Raw genomic sequence first — 18,330 nt, forward strand, 5'->3', positions numbered from 1 at the left:
TTAATCCCTGCCAGGTTAATCCCTGCCAGCTGCGATCTCTGCACATGTCAGCTGATTTGAACAGCTGACATGTGCTGCTATCAGGCACGAGTAGATTCACTAGCGACTCGTGCCTGTTAACCCCTTACAGCGCGCTGTGAAAATGTCAGAGCGCGCTGTACATGCCGGCCGCGGTAAATATTCACTAACCCGGCGCCATCGGAAGTCACGTGATGTGATCACGTGGATTCGATGATTATCATGGTAGCACAAGGTCATGTGATGACTCCTATAGCTATCATTAGTGCAGAGGACCAGGAGAGAGAGAAGAGCAGCTTTTTTGCAAATCAGGGCAATGCTGCTCTAGTCTACACAAAAGAATGAGCAATTAGACAGCTGATTCTTATAGTCCCCTAGGGGACCTAGTAAAATAAAAAAAAAGTGGAAAAAAAAAAAGTAAAAAAACCCCTAAAAGTTCAAATCACCCCATTTGCCCCATTGAATATTAAAGGGTTAAAAAGAAAAATATACACGTTTTGTATTGCCGAGTTCAGAAATACCTGATCTATCAACATCTAAAATCAATTAATCTGATCGGTAAAGGGCGTAGCAGCAAGAAAAATCCAAACGCCAAAATTAAATTTTTTGGTCGCTGCATATTTTGCGCTACATGCGATAACAGGCAATTAAAACGTAGCATTACGCAAAAATGGTACTGTTAAAAATGCAAGACGAAAAAATAAAGCCATCACTGAACCATAGATCTCAAAAAATGAGAATGCTCGATCACGGAAAATGGTGCAAAAAGTGCACCATTTTTTTGGACAAACTTTTTTTTAACCCCTTAGTTAAAAGTAAACCTATACATGTTTGGTGTCTATGAACTCCAACCTGAGGCATCATAATGACTCATCAGTTTTACCATATAGTGAACACAGTAAACAAAATATCCCAAAAACTGTCAGGCAGTCGCACTTTTTTTGCAATTTTTTTCTTACTTGGAATTTTTTTGCCATTTTCCAGTACACGTCATGACCCAGGCTGTCAGCGTTTCCTGGAGTGTGGCCGTGGGGAGGGGCCTCCCTTCCGTGCCTCATTCCCAGGATCATGGCACCTTTATCTTCAGGGCACTTCCGGTTATGCGATGCTAGTTATAATTCTGCTCTGCAGTGTACCGCTGGTCCCTCTAGGTTATGATCCTGTCAACCATCCTGACTACATTGGTCCTCCCTGCCTCACGTGCCAACTGCGTCTACTCCCCACGTCTCTTGTCCTGACTGTATACGTTCGTTCTCCTTGCCTCCCGTCCTGACTTTCCATCTCCACTGCTTTCCATCCTGACCGTCTCCGTTCCTCTCTGACTCCTTCCTCCCTCCCCTGTTGCTCTGTCCTCCTGTACTCCCTGCTACTACCTGCTCTCTCGGCTCCCAACTTCGGCTTGTCTATTAACTGTGTTTCCGCTGCCCCAGTCTTTGACGATCTCTCTCGGCTTACTGACTCTGCTCTCCCTAGACTCTGTCTCTGTTTGACCCCTGGTACCTCGTAGACCTCCTGGTTTTGACTCCGGCCCGTACGACTTTCCACTTCTTCCACTGGGGAGACTTGTGCCCTCTAGTGGACGATTGCTGTCAGCACTCTCCTGGTGCTTCGGCTCCACCTGCTGATTTGTTAAGTATAGTGCCAGCTAGTGGTGGGGAATCCCTACCTAGCATTCTCCTGGTCTTCCAACTCCCCCTGCTGGTTCATTATAGTATAACTGGCCGTTAACATTTTTTTTTCCATTATGGACACGATCAGCACCCTGTGTGAACAAGTAACCAATCTTACCCAGTTGGTCCAGGATTTGGCTGCTGAGCACCGTACCCTGGCGGCCTCTCATAATCAGTTACATTGAGAGGTCTCGTCCATTGTCAGGTCCTTTCAGGGAGCCTCTGCACAGCAGGCTACGGGACAGTCTAACACCACTGATGTTTCATTTAGTACTCCGGAACCCACGGTCATGCTTTCCGATAATTTTTCTGGGGATAAAAATAACAGTTTCAAACTCTTAGGGAAAGTTGTAGGTTCCTTTTTACACTTCGTCCCCATTCTTCTGGGAATGAGGCTCAGCGGGTGGGGATCATCATGTCCTTGCTTAGATGGGGCCCCCCAGACATGGGCATTCTCATTACCACCCACTGCTCCTGAAAGGTTTTCTGTGGATCGTTTCTTTAACTCCCTGGGGGTAATTTATGACGAACCGAACAGTGTACAGGATCATGAGTCTTCTTCAGGGTACCCGCACTGCTGAGCTGTATTGCTCAGAATTTAGGCAATGGTCCGCTGAGGTGCAGTGGAACGATTCCGCGCTTAGGTGTCAGTTCCGGAAGGGACTGTCAGATTCCCTCAAGGACGCTTTGGCCCTTCATCCTCCTCCCAGTTCTTTGGATAAGGCTATGACACAGGCCGTCCGCATGGACCAAAGACTTCGTGAAAGACGGGGAACCCCTGATATGTCATTTTTTTCGCTTAAGACTGATTTTTCATCTGCTGCTGAACCTATGGCAGTGGGAGCAGCCAGTTTGGGTGAAAAGAGAGGAAACGTCGCCGTGACTACAAGTTTTGTTTTTATTGTGGCGATCCTGGACACTGGAAGAAGGACTGTCCGGTTTGTCCATCTGCTAACAAGCTGTCAGTAAACAACTAAGTCTGGGTGATGGTCGAGTAAGGTCACCCAGATTCCCAGGTACTGTTTCTCTCCTCTATAATGATCCTTCTGAATGTTGACCTGCAAGTCAAGGACATGGTCTGGCTTTCATGTGCCTTTATCGATTGGCGGATTCTCTATGAACGTTAATGACTCTGAATTGGTCCGTACGTTAGGCTGTCACACTAATCGATGTACCAGTGATTCCGAACACGATACGACCTGGTCAGGATCGCTGGTACGTCACTACAGGGTCGCTAGTGAGCTGTCAAACAGTCAGATCTTCCCATCGATGTAGCAATGATACGGCGACCCATAACGACCTGTACAACGATATCGGTGGTCGCTGGGACCCTGTCACATAGCACGATTCAAATCTTGATTAGTAACATAGGCGTGCATCTACATTGCCTTTTACGTGCCCCCTCTGCTCCGATTGGTGGTCTTAACTGTGTTGTGACTGGGCGGCCTTGCCTTTTTTTGTTAAAAAGGAAGATGGTGGTCTGTGACCCTGTCTTGATTTCTGAGAATTGAATAGGATTACTATTAAGAATTTGTATCCGCTTCCACTCATCCCTCATCTGATTAACCAACTTTCTGGGGCCAGTTGGCTTTCTAAACGTGATCTTAAGGGAGCATATAATCTTATCCGTATCCGAGAAGGGGATGAGTGGAAGACGGCCTCTCTCATGTCCGAAGGTTTATTTAACAATTTGGTTATGCTTTTTGGGTTGACGAACGCGCCAGCCGTTATTCACAATTTCATAAATGAAGTCTTTTCTGATTTTATTGGACCATTTGTGGTCATCTTGCTTGATGATATTCTGATTTTTCTACTGATAAGGAATCTCATATTGAACATGTTCGTTCTCTGCTTCGTAGACTACAGGATAATTTATTGTTTCTCAAGTTTGAAAAATGCATTTTTTTCTGTGCAGGAAATCTCATTTCTGTGGTTCATTTTGTCAAGTGTTGGGTTCAAGATGGATCCCGGTAAACTACAGGCCATTGTCGACTGGATACAACCCAGGGATCTCAAAGCATTGCAACGTTTTTTGGGATTCGCTATTATAGAAAATACATTAAAGGGTTCTCAAAAATCGTCAAACAGTTAACTGATTTTACATGCAAGGGGGCGGATTTGAAAGAATGTTCACCAGCAGCTGTGCAGGCCTTTGAGTTGAAAAAGCGTCTCGTGTCTGCCTTGGTTCTGGTTCAACCTGATCTCTCGAGGCCATTTATCATTGAGGTGGATGCTTCTGATGTCGGGGTGGGGGCAGTTTTGTCTCAGGGGCCTACCACCCTGACTAATCTGTGGCCCTGTGCTTTTTTTTCCAGAAAGTTTTGTCCGGCTGAGAGAAACCATGATGTGGGTAACTGGGAGTTGTTGGCAGTCAAGTTGGCTTTTGAAGAATGGAGTCACTTTTTGGAGGGTGCAGTTCATCGTATTACTGTGGGCACCGATCACAAAAACCTGGCGTATATTGAATCAGCCAAGCGGTGGACCCCGCAGCAAGGTAGGTGATCATTGTTTTTCTCCAGATTTGACTTTTCAATTAACTTTCGACCTGGGTCCAAGAATATTAAGGCGGATGCTCTGCCCTGTAGTTTGGACTCTGTGTCTCTTCCTAAGCCTCCCTCCTCCATTCTTCCTCAGGTGGTAATAGTCGCGGTTTTGTCCACTGAGCTGGAGCCTGAGATCCGGGAGGCTGTCGTCAGCACCCTCTGCAGTACCGGACCCAAAACTGTTTGTTTCGGGGCACCTCCGCTTGCGGGTGCTACAGGAATTCCATGAGTTGGTACTTAGTGGATAGCCCAGTATCTCGGCCACTCTTCGGGCCGTTGCTCATCTCTTTTGGGGGCCTTCTATGTACTCTGATGTGGCTGATTTCGTGTCTGCCTGTGTCACTTGTGCGCATATCAAGGTTTGTCGTAATCGGCCGGCCAGGGAACTGGTCTCATTGCCAGTTCCTGAAAGACCATGGACCCATCTGTCCATGGAGTTCATTACGGATCTCCCTGTTTCTAACGGTATGACTGTCATTTGGGTGGTGGCTGATCGTTTTAGCAAGCAGGCACATTTTGTTCCCCTATCAGGTTTGCCCAATGCTATGACACTTTCCAGACTCTTCATCGAGCAGGTGGTTAGGTTGCACGGGGTGCCTCAGAATATCGTGTCCGCTAGAGGTGTAGTTTGTTTCCCGATTCTGGAGGGCCTTCTGCAAACGGTTGGGGATTGATTTGGCTATCTATTCGGCCTATCATCAGGAGTCCAATGGGCAGACGGAAAGGACCAATCAAACCCTGGAACAGATCCTGCGTTGTTTGGTGAGCGCCCACCAGGATGATTGGTGCCCATCTTTGCCTCTTGCAGAATTCACTTTTAATAGCCGTATCAACCAGTCCCCTTCTTTTGTAATTATGGCTTCTACCCTCATTTTAGGGAATTTTCCAGTTAGATTCTAGATGTCTGGGGGTTGATTCTGTCATTCAGCATCTGGGGAAGTTTGGAGGGAGGTCCAGTGGAAACTTGGGCTCAGGGTCGCCAGAAGCGATATGTGGATAGGAAACGTTCGGTGGGGTCAGACTTTCAGGTAGGGGTTAACGTGTGGTTGTCCACCAAGATCATCGCGCTTAGGACCCAGTTTGGCAGATGGAACTTTATGTTTATTGGTCTTTATGAGAGTATTGAGGTGATTAACCCAATTGCTTTTCGGTTGCATCTTCCTCAGTCTCTACGCATTCCCAATGTTTTTCACAAGTCGTTGCTCAAACTGTCCGACGGTTTTGGACTTACCGTGTTCACCTCCTCCTGTTCTGGTGGATGGTGAGACGGAGTATGAAGTCCAACGCATCGTCGAGTCCTGGAGGGTTCGTATTGCCTTCCAGTATTTGATTCATTGGAGGGGTTATGGGCCCTGTGATAACACGCTCCGGGATCGCCTTTGCTGGGTTCAAAGGGCACGTATTCACCTCAGGCAGACAGCCGAATTCAAGGTGTAACTGACGCTTGGTCAGGTTTATTGCAGTGAAGCATAAACAAAAGGAAAAAAAACACCAACAAAATAAATCCTTGCCTGTCCGGCACTAACTATACACGGTGATATCCTAACTACCAACTGGAGGGCTTCTCCCTTCCAGCTAAACCTTACAAACATCAGGCACTGCTCCTCACAAGTGTCTCCTACACAGACAGGCTTACTGTGTTCCCAGATGGAGACCCTCCCCCAACTTCCCAGATTCCTTTTACCTCCGTCCTTCACCTCCCATTAATCCATTAGTAGCCAGGTGATCCTGGCCAGGCTAAGTCACATAGGACCGATACCGGGGTGAGATATACCTGCCCTCATCCACTAATCCCACATGAGTCTCACAGCCCGAAGATAGGTCTTGGGTGCCGGCGCGTTCTGTGCGAGCCGACCGACTGATCAGGGCCTTTCATCGGGGGTTTCCTGGGAGTACGGTGGCCCCCCTTAAGAAGGGGGTACTGTCATGACCCTGGCTGTCAGTGTTTCCAGAAATGTGGCTGGGGGGAGGGGCCCCTCCTCCGTGCCTCGTTCCTGGAATCCAGGTGCCTTTATCTTCAGGACACTTCCGTTTATGCGGTGTCAGTTATAATTCTACTCTGCATTGTATCGCTGGTCCCTGTAAGTTCTGATCCTGCATCCCGTCCTGACTACATTCGTTCTCCCTGCTTCACGTACCCTGTGTGTGCTCCCCACGCCTCTTGTTCTGACTGTGTACGTTCTCCCTGCTTCCCGTCCCCTATGTTTTCCATCCTGACCACCTCTGTTCTGCTCAGACTCCTTCCTACCTCCCCTATTGTTCTGCCCTCCTTGCTACTACCTGCTCTCCCAGCTCCCGACTTCAGCTTGTCTATGGACTCTGTTTCCACACTCCCCCACTCTGACGTTTTCTCTTGGCTTCCTAGACGGTTTACGTTTGACCCCTGATACCTCGTTGACCTACTAGCTCTGACTTGGACCCGTACGACCTTCCACTTCTTCCACTGGGGAGACTTGTGCCCTCTAGTGGAGAAATTGCGGTCAGCACTCGCCTGGTGCTTTGGCTCCCCCTGCTGGCTTGTTAAGTCTAGTACAATCTACGGGAAATCCCTACCTAGCATTCTCCTGGCGCACTCGTCACACAAAAAATAAGCCCTTTTATGGCAAGATTGATGGAAAAATAAAAAAGTTACGGCTCTCGGAAGAAGGGGAGCAAAAAAAACGGAAAATGGCCCTGGGGGACGGTGTTAAACCAGGTGTTTGTACTTTTGGCAGGGGGAACAGGTGCTAAGTCTTGCTGGAAAATGAGATTAAACTTGGACTAAAATAAAAAATAAAAGACAATGCAAGTATATATAGTGCTTGTCATATCCTCCCTTTTTTCTTAACCCCTTTACGACCAAGGACATACTGGTACGCCCTTGGTCGCCTCCCCCTGGTTACCGCAGGCTCCAGCGGCAAGCCCGTAGTAATCCTCACACATCTCTACTGATCTGATCGACCCGCACCTGTTATCCCTTTAGCTTGCGCTGACAGCACAATTTAAATGGCCATGATGGAGATCGCGCTGTTCCCAGACGCCATCAGCACCCCGTGACGTGATCACAGGACGTCTTGGTATTGACATTGTAGCGCATGGTCAGCTGATGACCCCTGACACTGCAATAACTCACTTCCTGTGAGAGCCCACAGAGCACCAGCACTCACAGGAACACTGCATTTCTACTTATCACAGCAATGTTGCTCTGATCAGCAGAAAAGAACATGTACTCGCAGTGTGCAGTGATAAGGAAAAAAAGTTTTTAAAAATATGAAAAAAATAAATAAAAATCTAAAAAGTTCAAATAATCTCCCATTAGCCACATGGAAAATAAAAGTTAAAAATAATAATATAAAATACATATTTGGTATTGCTGCCTTCAGAAATGCCTTATCAAAATATAAAAACAATTAATCTGATCAGTACACGGCGTGGCGAGAAAAAAAAATCCAAATGCCAAAATTACATTTTTTGGTCATTGCAATATTGTTTAAAAATGCAATAACAGGCAATCAAAAGTTAGCAACTGCAGAAAAATAGTAAAATTAAAACGTCAGCTCAAGATGCAAAAAATAAGCCATCACTGAGCCCCAGATCCCGAGAAATGAGAACGCTATGGGTCTCAAAATGTCGCCAAAAGTGAAATACTTTTTTTTAGGACAAACTTCAGAATTTTTGTTAACTCCTCACATATAAAAAAGCAAAAAGGAATAAATATCATTACTTACAGCAAAGATGGAAAAGCAGCTATACATTGCCCAGGCCAAAAGACTACTAGTCCAGCAGGATACAGCTAAACCCCCACTAAGTGGAGGCATCACAGGTGCAGGAGGAGCAAATCACACACACACATCCAAACATGGAGGAGGCGATTGCTGGATGGTAAAACTGCACACTGATGGCTTGCATAGAGCACTGTTCACACTAGCAGACGCACAACCACAAAACCGCAGCCTATTAGGCGACGCCCATACTATTAGATCAGGCAGGCTGGCAAGCCGTACCCCAACTGCACACTACATAGGGACAGGAACTCTAAAGGCCCTGTCACACACAGATAAATCTATGGTAGATCTGTGGTTGCAGTGAAATTGTGTACAATCAGTGCCAGGTTTGTGGCTGTGTACAAATGGAACAATATGTCCATGATTTCACTGCAACCACAGATCTGCCAAAGATTTATCTCTGTGTGTGTGACAGGGCCTTAATAGCTAGGCATAACAAAAAGGGGCCTGGCTGTATCCTGTACAAAAAAATGAGGTTTTTTTTTGTTAGCGTTATGGCCATAAAACGGAAGCCTACAACCCTCGTCACAGGAACCTCATGCTTGTAGGTCCCTACACTATAACATAAAAAAGCAAAAATTAATAAATATCATTACTAACAGCAAAGATGGAACTGCAGCTGTATATTGCCCATGCCAAAAGACTACTACTACTACTCCAGCAGGATACAGCTATACCCCCACTAAGTGGAGGCATCACAGGTGCAGGAGGAGCAACCCTCGTCACGGGAACCTCATGTTTGTAAGTCCCTACACTATATATAATATAAAAAAAAAAAAAAAAAAAAGCAAAAAAGAGGAATAAATATCATTACTTACAGCAAAGACGGAACTCACTTGGAATTTTTCTTCCTGTTTTCCAGTGCATTATATGGTAAAACTAATGATTTCATTCAAAAGCATAATAGGTCCCACAAAAAAATAAGCCCTCATATGGCAAAATTGCTGGAAAAATAAAGTTAAGGCTCTCGGAAGAAGGGGAGGAAAAAAAACAAACATGAAAAAACGTAAAATAGCCTGGGGTGAAGGGATTTCCTGTATTTTCCCCTCTCTCCCTCTTTCCTATTTCTATTAAAACTTGTTATTACTTTTTAGCATCCATCTTTTCCTTCCTATCTCCCCCAGGCTATCTAATCTATTGTTTTGATTTTTACTTTATTCTTCTCTGTTAAAAAACTTTTGAAAATCGTAATAAAAATTACTGTAAAATACAAAAAATGCTATTTTGTAAGTTTATTGACTCTTTTTTTGTGGAGAAAAAAAAAGTTCTTAATTTCTTCATTTTTGATAAAAAGAATAAACATTTAATAAATTAAACATTTCCCACTTTCTGGGTATGAAAATGGCTTCTCACCTATGTGAGCTCTTTAATATTTAACATGAGATGTTTTGGAAGAAAACAATTTCTCACATTCTCAACAAAGATATGGCTTCTTTCCTATGTGATTTTTTTTATGTTTAATCAAATGTGATTTACACACAAAACTTTTACCGCATTTAGAACATGAATATGGCTTCTCCCTTGTGTGAATTCTCTGATGTTCAACCAAATTTGATACTACATTAAAGTCTTTCCCACACTCTGAACATGAAAATGGCTTTTCTCCTGTGTGAATTCTCTGATGAGTATCAAGATTTGATTTAATTGTAAAACATTTCCCACATTCTGGACATGAAAAAGGCTTCTCCCCTGTGTGAATTCTCTGATGTGTAATAAGATATGATTTATCTGCAAAACATTTCCCACATTCTAAACATGAAAATGGCTTCTCCCCTGTGTGAGTTCTCTGATGTGTAACAAGATGTGATTTAATTGTAAAACATTTCCCACATTCTGGACATGAAAAAGGCTTCTCCCCTGTGTGAATTCTCTGATGTGCAATAAAATTTGATCTATCCGTAAAACATTTCCCACATTGTGAACATGAATATGGCTTCACATCTGTGTGAATTCTCTGGTGGAAATGAAGACCTGATATCCGATTAAAATCTTTTCCACACTCTGAACATGAATATGGCTTTTCCCCTAGGTGATTTCTCTGATGTGTAACAAGATGTGATTTAGTTGTAAAACATTTCCCACATTTTAAACATGAAAATGGCTTCTCCCCTGTGTGAGTTCTCTGATGTCTAACAAGATGTGGTTTAGTTGTAAAACATTTCCCACATTCTGGACATGAAAATGGCTTATCTCCTGTGTGAGTTCTCTGATGTGTGATAAGATATGATTTCGTTGTAAAACATTTCCCACATTCTGGACATGAAAATGGCTTTTCCCCTGTGTGAGTTATCTGATGTGTAACAAGAGTTGATTTTTTTCCAAAACATTTCCCACATTCTGGACATGAAAATGGCTTATCTCCTGTGTGAGTTCTCTGATGTGTAACAAGAGTTGATTTTAAGCCAAAACATTTCCCACATTCTGAACATGAAAATGGCTTCACATCTGTGTGAATTTTCTGGTGGAAACGAAGACCTGATAGCCGAGTAAAATCTTTCCCACACACTGAACATGAATATGGCTTTTCCCCTGTGTGAATTCTCTGATGTGTAACAAGAGTTGATTTAGTTGTAAAATATTTCCCACATTCTGGACATGAAAATGCCTTATGTCCTGTGTGAGTTATCTGATGTGTAACAAGATTTGATTTTTTTCCAAAACATTTCCCACATTCTGCACATGGATATGGCTTCTCCGCTGTGTGAGTTCTCTTCTGTACAGCAAGGTTTGATTGACAATTAAAACACTTCCCACACTCTGAACATGAAAATGTCTTAGTTCCTATATTAGTACTAACATCTCTTCTGTGACTTTTATTTTGCTTAATAGCCTGCGATGAATCAGAAGATAGGACCTGTTTAATAGGATCAGATGGTAGATCTTTGCTCTGAAGCGTTGAGGATACAACTGGGATAACGCAATGTTCTTCATGTGTGTCTTGTGGCACACCAAGATCATATGATTGATTGTCTGAAGAAGTCAGAAGCCCCTCTGATCTCCTAATACAGTCACCTGTCAAGAATAACACTATTAATACTTTTTCAATAATGTATAGTTTATTTTTTAACTATATCCAAAGTCCATTAAAATTGCAAGTCATGTTGCAACATTTCATTATTCACTAAGATAATGGTGACATAACAGTTCACATGCTAACAGGTAAAATATTGGTGATAAAATAGTTCACTTTCTAACGAAGGTCACAGAGCAAGGACCACTAGAGAATGATATCAGGCCACTAGGATCGGTTCTAGCAGTTTCCCAATACAGTGTTGAATTCAGCATCTTCCTAGGTTCATGTCTCAGAGTGTCAGTCACCACTATTTTGTAATAAGACGCTCAGTGGAGAATCATAAATGAGCCTGTCAGTCTATACTATTAGAGGGGTCTGTCAGTCACAATCCCTGTCAGCCACATGCATATTACTGTAGAATGGAGGAGCAGTGCGATTATGTATGAAGAAGCTCTGACTTTGCAGAAAGTGTAAAACTGGAAACGTAAATTTGTAAAGTGGTTTTATCATGTTGTTAAAGTGGAAGAATGTGATAAATGAATATACACAGCTATACACCTCATTCCCTGACCTCACCCCCGCTGTACTACAGAACACCAGTGACTGTTCGTCCGCAGTCTCCAACATCATGTTTGCTCTGTCTGAAACTTAACCTCTCCAAAACTGAACATATTCAACTCCCTTTGTCTACTAACCTCCCTAAACCGGACATCTCCCTCTCTGTGTGCAGCACCATAATAACGCCTAGGCTGCAGGCTCGCTGTCTGGGTGTTATGTTTGACACTGATTTTCCCTTCACCTCCTATACACAATTTCTCGATCACTCTTGTCGCTTGTGTCACGAACTTTCCTCTGTTGCAGATTTTGGTGACAGGTTCTGAGTCTGATTCTCACTTTTTCTTGTGGGACTCAGTTTATTAAATGGATTCCCTTTCCTATGGGGAGGAGAGGGTTAATGTCAGTTTACTTTCCAGCAGCTCCTGACTCCTGGTCAGGTTTTTCTGGTTGGGACCAAGCCCAGGCCCTATAAATACCCTCAACTTCCACCACAGGGTGTAGGTTATTTTCATCATTTGGAACCTTGGCCAGGAGGTGGAAGGAGCTGGTAATTTCCTCTCTCTGAGACTTGTGCTGTGGTCTGAAGCATTGGTGCTGCTGCAGCAGTTCTAGGTGTGCTGGTTAAATGGTATAGATGTTCCCCAGTAGTGCGTTTCATTCACCCCCTTTCCTGTTTATTTCCCCTCATGCACTTTTAGTGGCTCCTGTGTGTGTGGTTCCCATGTGTACGAGTAATTGTTACCCCTGTTTATCATATGTTAGTGGGGTGTTTACTTTGGTTCTTGTCCCTTTCACACGGGTGGTGGGTTGAGGGGGGGGGGTCTTAACATCAGGGACAAGGACAGGAGATATGGCCTAGGTTGGCGGCCTGGACCTCGCTACCAACAATGGTACCTCCAGGTGTTAGGGGAACAAAGGGAAGCCTATACTGGCCCTATCAACCGTGACAGCCTGCACCTGAAAAACATCTCTAGGATCCACCGCTTTCTCACTATGGAAACTAAAAAACCCTCGCTGTGGCCCTGACCCACTCCCGCCTTGATTACTGTAATTCTCTATTAATTTGCCTCCTCTCACTAGACTTTCCCTTCTCTAATGAATCCTTAAAGAAGTTGTCCAGTTACCAAAACATTTTTTTTTTCTGATAAATCTTGCTAATATGTGCCCCTCAACACATCTATTATGTTTTTTCAGCAAAATTACCTTTTATTGTGCTCTAGCAGCACATCTTCATTGCTGGCTCCAGCTCTGATGGGGTTAATCTCTCTTCTGACTTCCTGGGTTCAGTTCCTACAAGTCCCAGAATTCTTTGTGGTTCTAGGGCGGTGTCTAGCTTATCTTAAACACCCACTGTGTCTAACACCCCCACTCTCCTCTCCACCCAAAGTCTCCTCCCTGCCTCTTCCCTGTGTGGATGCACTGAGAGCAATCACACAAAGACAGCAGCAGCTGCCAGCTCTGCACAACCAGGGGAAGAAAGTGTGTCTGTGTGTGTGTACAGAAATTATGATTATTAGCCGGCGCAACATGTGAAAAAAATTATTGGGGGAAAAAAAAAAAAGTGAAGGGGTCATGAAATTGCTTTTTTTCCCTCTTGCCTAGTCTGTGTGTCGTCCGTATCATCCGCAAACCGCATATGACCGGATCCTGTGGATTAAATGTACAGCGCATGCAACCGTTATTTTACCGGATCCTTCTGCAGCGGGACACAGAATTTATCAGCCGGCGCTGGAGTCAGCTGACTCCTGATCTCACAGCCCGCACACGCTGCAATGGCTGCAGGTGGGCTCATTCACATGACCGTTCCGTTTGTCCTGGTCAGTTCCTGTTTTTTTGCGGACCCACAGACAGGACCATCTTTTCAATGTCTTTTGTCTAGGATCGGATGGCACACTGTAGCACTTCCATGTGCATCCGATCCTACAAAAAAATAAACACATCGGACGCCATATGTCCGCTCTGTTATTATGGAACATGTCCTATTCTGTTCCGTAATAACGAACCGTGACTCAATACAAGTCAATGGGTCCGCAAAATTCCCGGAAGCAACACGGAAGCACTTCAGTCGGGTGCCCGTGCAGTCAGTGTCACGCTCCAGCCCCAGCCCCGCGGCTGCCCGCTCAGCAGTGTCAGCAGCGGCCTGCACTGCAGTGTCAGCAGCCGCAGGGATGACAAGCGCTACCGTCAGGAGGTTAGTAAGTTCATTACCTACGGTGATGAAGTCCTGTCCTCCTGACGTCAGCGGTCGTCACTGCCTTCTATGCCCGCCGCTTGTCACATCACCTCTCGCTGTCGACCCGAGACTGTGACTAGTGGTGACGTCACGGGCCGCTCACGATACTTGGTTTGTGAAGGCGACGGTCATTGAACTCGGTGACAGCGCTGCTGTCAGGAGTTCAGCGATCATTGCAGGCAATATACCTCGCTAACCTCCTGATAGCAGCACTCGTCATGCCCTGCAGTGACCTGGGCTGACCTATTGATGTTAGCTCAGGTCACTGCACGGCTCTCCCAGCAAATAGGGAACATTCTGTTCTTCATTGACTGGGCTATGGTATGGATCGTCGTGGGACCCCCTTGTATTACACCAGACCTGGATTTGTTTTTCTTTCTAATAAATTGGTGAAAGAGGGAATGAGTTGGGGAGTGTTTTTCCAAATAAAAATGTGTTTGTTGTCTTATTATTTTTTTTTTTTATTACTGCCTGGGTTGGTGATGTCGGGTATCTGATACACGCCTGACATCACTAACCCCAGGGCTTGATGCCAGGTGACATTACACATCAGGTATTAACCCCATATATTACCCCGTTTGCCACCGCACCAGGGCAATGGGATGAGCTGGGAAAAGCACCAGGACTGGCACATCTAATGGATGCGCTACTTCTGGGGTGGCTCCAGCCTGCTATTTTTAGGCTGGGGAGAGTCCAATAATGGTGAACCTCCCTAGTCTGAGAATACCAGACCACAGCTGTCCGCTTTACCTTGTCTGGTGATCCAATTTCGGGGGACCCCGTGTTTTTTGTTTTAAATTAATTATTTAAAATAACAGCATGGGGTGCCCTCTGTTTTGGATTACCAGCCAAGGTGAAGCTGCCAGCTGTGGTTTGCAGGCTGCAGCCGTTTGCTTTACCCTAGCTGGCTACAAAAGATAGGGGGACCGCATGTCTTTTTTTATTATTTATTTATTTTTTGGCTAAATACAAGACTAAGCACCTTAGTGCCACATGAAAGTCACAAAAGGGTGCCAGCTTAGAATATGCAGTGAGGTGGGACATTATATATGTCTTTCTCATCTATCCATCCCTTCATTCATCCCTCTCTCTCGCTCTCTCTCTCTATCTCTATATCTACTCATCTATTTATCTTTCTTGCTGCTTCCATTTTTTGCGGTCCGTAAAAAAAACGGAAGGCACGCAGATGTCACACGGATGCCACACGGATGCATCCGTGAAAAAAAAGGACCGTTTTTTGCGGCCCACAAAAACGGAACGGTCATGTGAATGTAGCCTTAACAGCAGTCACTGCCTGCTGCCGATCACATGTGACCGTGTGTGGGCTGTGTGTGCAGGCTGTATGTACAGGAGTTCAGCTGAGTTCAGATCAGCTGACTCAAGTGTCGGCCGATTAGGCTGGGGCCACACGGGGATTAGTGCGATCCCCTCGCATTACACTCGGCTCACGCTCAGTACAGCAGAGCCGAGTGTCATGCGTGTGTCCCTGCAACTGAGGTCCGACTGTGCGAGCAGACCTCAGCTGTGGGGGGGCGGTCCGGCACTCGAGGGGTGGGCTAGCACTGAGGAGGGGTGGGAGGGATTTCTCTCCCTCTCTCCTCCGTAGTCCACCGATGTATCGCAAGTGCAGTGCGATTTTTCTCTCACCCCATACACTTGAATGGGTAAAAGAGAGTCTTGCATTACAATTGCAGCATGCTGCGATTGTTTTCTCGGTCCAATTAGGGCTGAGAAAATAATTGCTCATGTGCGCTGACACACAGGCTAATATTGGCCCGAGTGGAATGCGATGTTTTATCGCACTGCACTTGCACTGTTTTTCTCGCCGTGTGGCTTAGACCTTACTTGTTTTGTGTCCCCCTGCATCCATCACAGCGTGTGCGGGCTGGAGTTCAGCTGAGTTCAGATGAGCTGACTCGAGTGCTGGGCTGAACTCAGGTGACCTCACAGCCTGTACACGCTGCGATGGATGCAGGGGGACACAGAACAAGTAATCGGCCGACACTGGAGTCATCTGATTACTTTGGATGAATGAGCAGTAAAATGCTCCGGTGCTCGATGGGCGAAGCCCATGTCGATTTTTTTTTTTTTTAAAAAAATTCATTAAAAATAATAAAAAAAAAATCCCCCCAAAAAAAAAAAATCACAGTTTGTGGGCTCCCGCTGCATTTTCGATTGCTAAGGGTAACCCAAGCAGCTACTGGCTGCTAACCCCCGCTGCTTGGTGTTACTTTCACTGGCAATAGAAATCCAGGGAAGCATTTTTTTTTTTTTTTTTAATAAAGGTTTTTGCCTGAAAACGTTTTTAAAAAAATTACGTGGGCTTCGCCATATTTTTGTATGCTAGCCAGGTACAGCAGGCAGCTACGGGCTGCCCCCAACCCACAGCTGCCTATTTGTACCCGGCTGGGAACCAAAAATATAGAGCCTTTTTTTTTTTATTTCATGAATTTCATGAAATTAGAAAAAAAAAACTGACGTGGGCTTCGCCGAATTTTTGAATCCAGCCAGGTACAACTAGGCAGCTGGGGAATGGAATCCGCAGTGCAGGGTGCCCAAACTTTCTAGGGCCCCCGCTGCGAATTGCAGTCCACAGTCACCCCAGAAAATGAAATGGCGCTTTCCTAGAAGCGCCATCTTCTGGCGCTGTATCCAACTCTTCCAGTGGCCCTGGTGGCAGGTGGCACGCTGGGTAATAAGGGATTAATACCAGCTATGTTTTACCAGCTGGTATATAGCCCGAGATTCTTAATGTAAGGCTAAGTTTGACCTGACCATTAAGAATCTCCAATAAAGCTTTTTTTTTTATTTAAACAAGACACCACACAGAGAAAAATACTTTATTAGAAATAAATACACAGACACAGTAGGGACTCCATGTTTATTACTCCCTCTCACCCCTCCACAATGGAGAGATTTCTGTACTGACCATGCCAGGAGAGAGCGAGCGAGGGGGGGGGAGGAAAAGAGCGGGCAAAGAGAGAGCGGGCGCGCGGGCAAAGAGAGAGAGCGCGCGCGGGCAAAGAGAGAGAGCGCGCGCGCAAAGAGAGAGCGCGCGCGGGCAAAGAGAGCGCGCGCGGGCAAAGAGAGCGCGCGCGGGCAAAGAGAGCGCGCGCGGGCAAAAAGAGCGCGCGCGTAAAGAGAGAGCGCGCGCGGGCAAAAAGAGTGCGCGCGGGCATAGAGAGAGAGCGCGCGCGGGGCATAGAGAGAGAGCGCGCGCGGGCATAGAGAGAGAGCGCGCGCGGGCATAGAGAGAGAGCGCGCGCGGGCATAGAGAGAGAGCGCGCGCGGGCATAGAGAGAGAGCGCGCGCGGGCATAGAGAGAGAGCGCGCGCGGGCATAGAGAGAGAGCGCGCGCGGGCATAGAGAGAGAGCGCGCGCGGGGCATAGAGAGAGAGCGCGCGCGGGCATAGAGAGAGCGCGCGCGGGCATAGAGAGAGAGCGCGCGCGGGCAAAGAGAGAGAGAGCGCGCGCGGGCAAAGAGCAAGCGCGCGCGCGGGCAAAGAGCAAGCGCGCGCGCGGGCAAAGAGCGCGCGCGGGCAAAGAGCGCGCGCGGGCAAAGAGCGAGCGCGGGCAAAGAGCGAGCGCGGGCAAAGAGCGAGCGCGGGCAAAGAGCGAGCGCGGGCAAAGAGCGAGCGCGGGCAAAGAGCGAGCGCGGGCAAAGAGCGCGCGCGGGCAAAGAGCGCGCGCGCGCGGGCAAAGAGCGCGCGCGCGCGGGCAAAGAGCGCGCGCAGCGCGCGGGCAAAGAGCGCGCGGGCAAAGAGCGCGCGCGCGCGCGGCAAAGAGCGCGCGCGCGCGGGCAAAGAGCGCGCGCGCGCGCGGGCAAAGAGCGCGCAGCGCGCGGGCAAAGAGCGCGCGCGCGCGGGCAAAGAGCGCGCGGCGCGCGGGCAAAGAGCGCGCGCGCGCGGGCAAAGAGCGAGCGCGCGCGGGCAAAGAGCGCGCGCGCGCGGGCAAAGAGCGCGCGCGCGAGGGCAAAGAGCGCGCGCGCGAGGGCAAAGAGGGGGGAGAGGGATAAGAGGGGGGTGAGGAGAGAGGGATAAGAGGGGGGGCAGAGAAGAGGGGGCAAGAGTGGGGGGAGAGAAGAGAGGGGGGGGAAGAGGTGCTCTGTCACCAACTGTCTCCACTCTGTGACTTGTGGTGCAGGTGACATAGTGCAGACAGTTGGTCCCATGCAGCAGGACAGGTGGCAGAGCACAGCGGTGACATGTCTGTCAGTGTCTTGCTGGTTGCTGTGTCCTGTAGTGCTGGTGGGAGGAGCACATGATCACACTGCCCGACACCGGCCGCTCTCCTGACATCGCAGCAGAGCGGGCAGGTGGATAGTGTGATCAGCTACTTACGTGCAGGGGGGGGATTTCAGCTGAAGAACCCCCCCTGTATTCCACCCTGGCGCCCCGTGCCTCACCATCTGCAGGACGCTCAGCCGGCTCCACACTGACGTCCTCCGTCTCCTCCCCTCGATGCTGGGCTGTGACGTGCGGTAGTCACCGCCCACAGCCCTGTCACTCAATCTGAGTGGTGCCAGCCTCCT

At 47.2% G+C, this 18,330-nt stretch overlaps 1 protein-coding gene across 1 annotated transcript in view; it reads right to left on the reverse strand.

The window, feature by feature from the left end:
* LOC142312994 (uncharacterized) overlaps positions 1 to 18,330 on the reverse strand; it is a 111,199-nt gene that overhangs the window by 77,204 nt on the left and 15,665 nt on the right. The window contains 1 exon segment of the mRNA XM_075351982.1: positions 9,374 to 11,007. Coding sequence (XP_075208097.1) covers positions 9,374 to 11,007 — 1,634 coding nt within the window.

This window comes from Anomaloglossus baeobatrachus, chromosome 5, assembly GCF_048569485.1.
Source record: "Anomaloglossus baeobatrachus isolate aAnoBae1 chromosome 5, aAnoBae1.hap1, whole genome shotgun sequence".
Lineage (NCBI taxonomy): Eukaryota > Metazoa > Chordata > Amphibia > Anura > Aromobatidae > Anomaloglossus > Anomaloglossus baeobatrachus.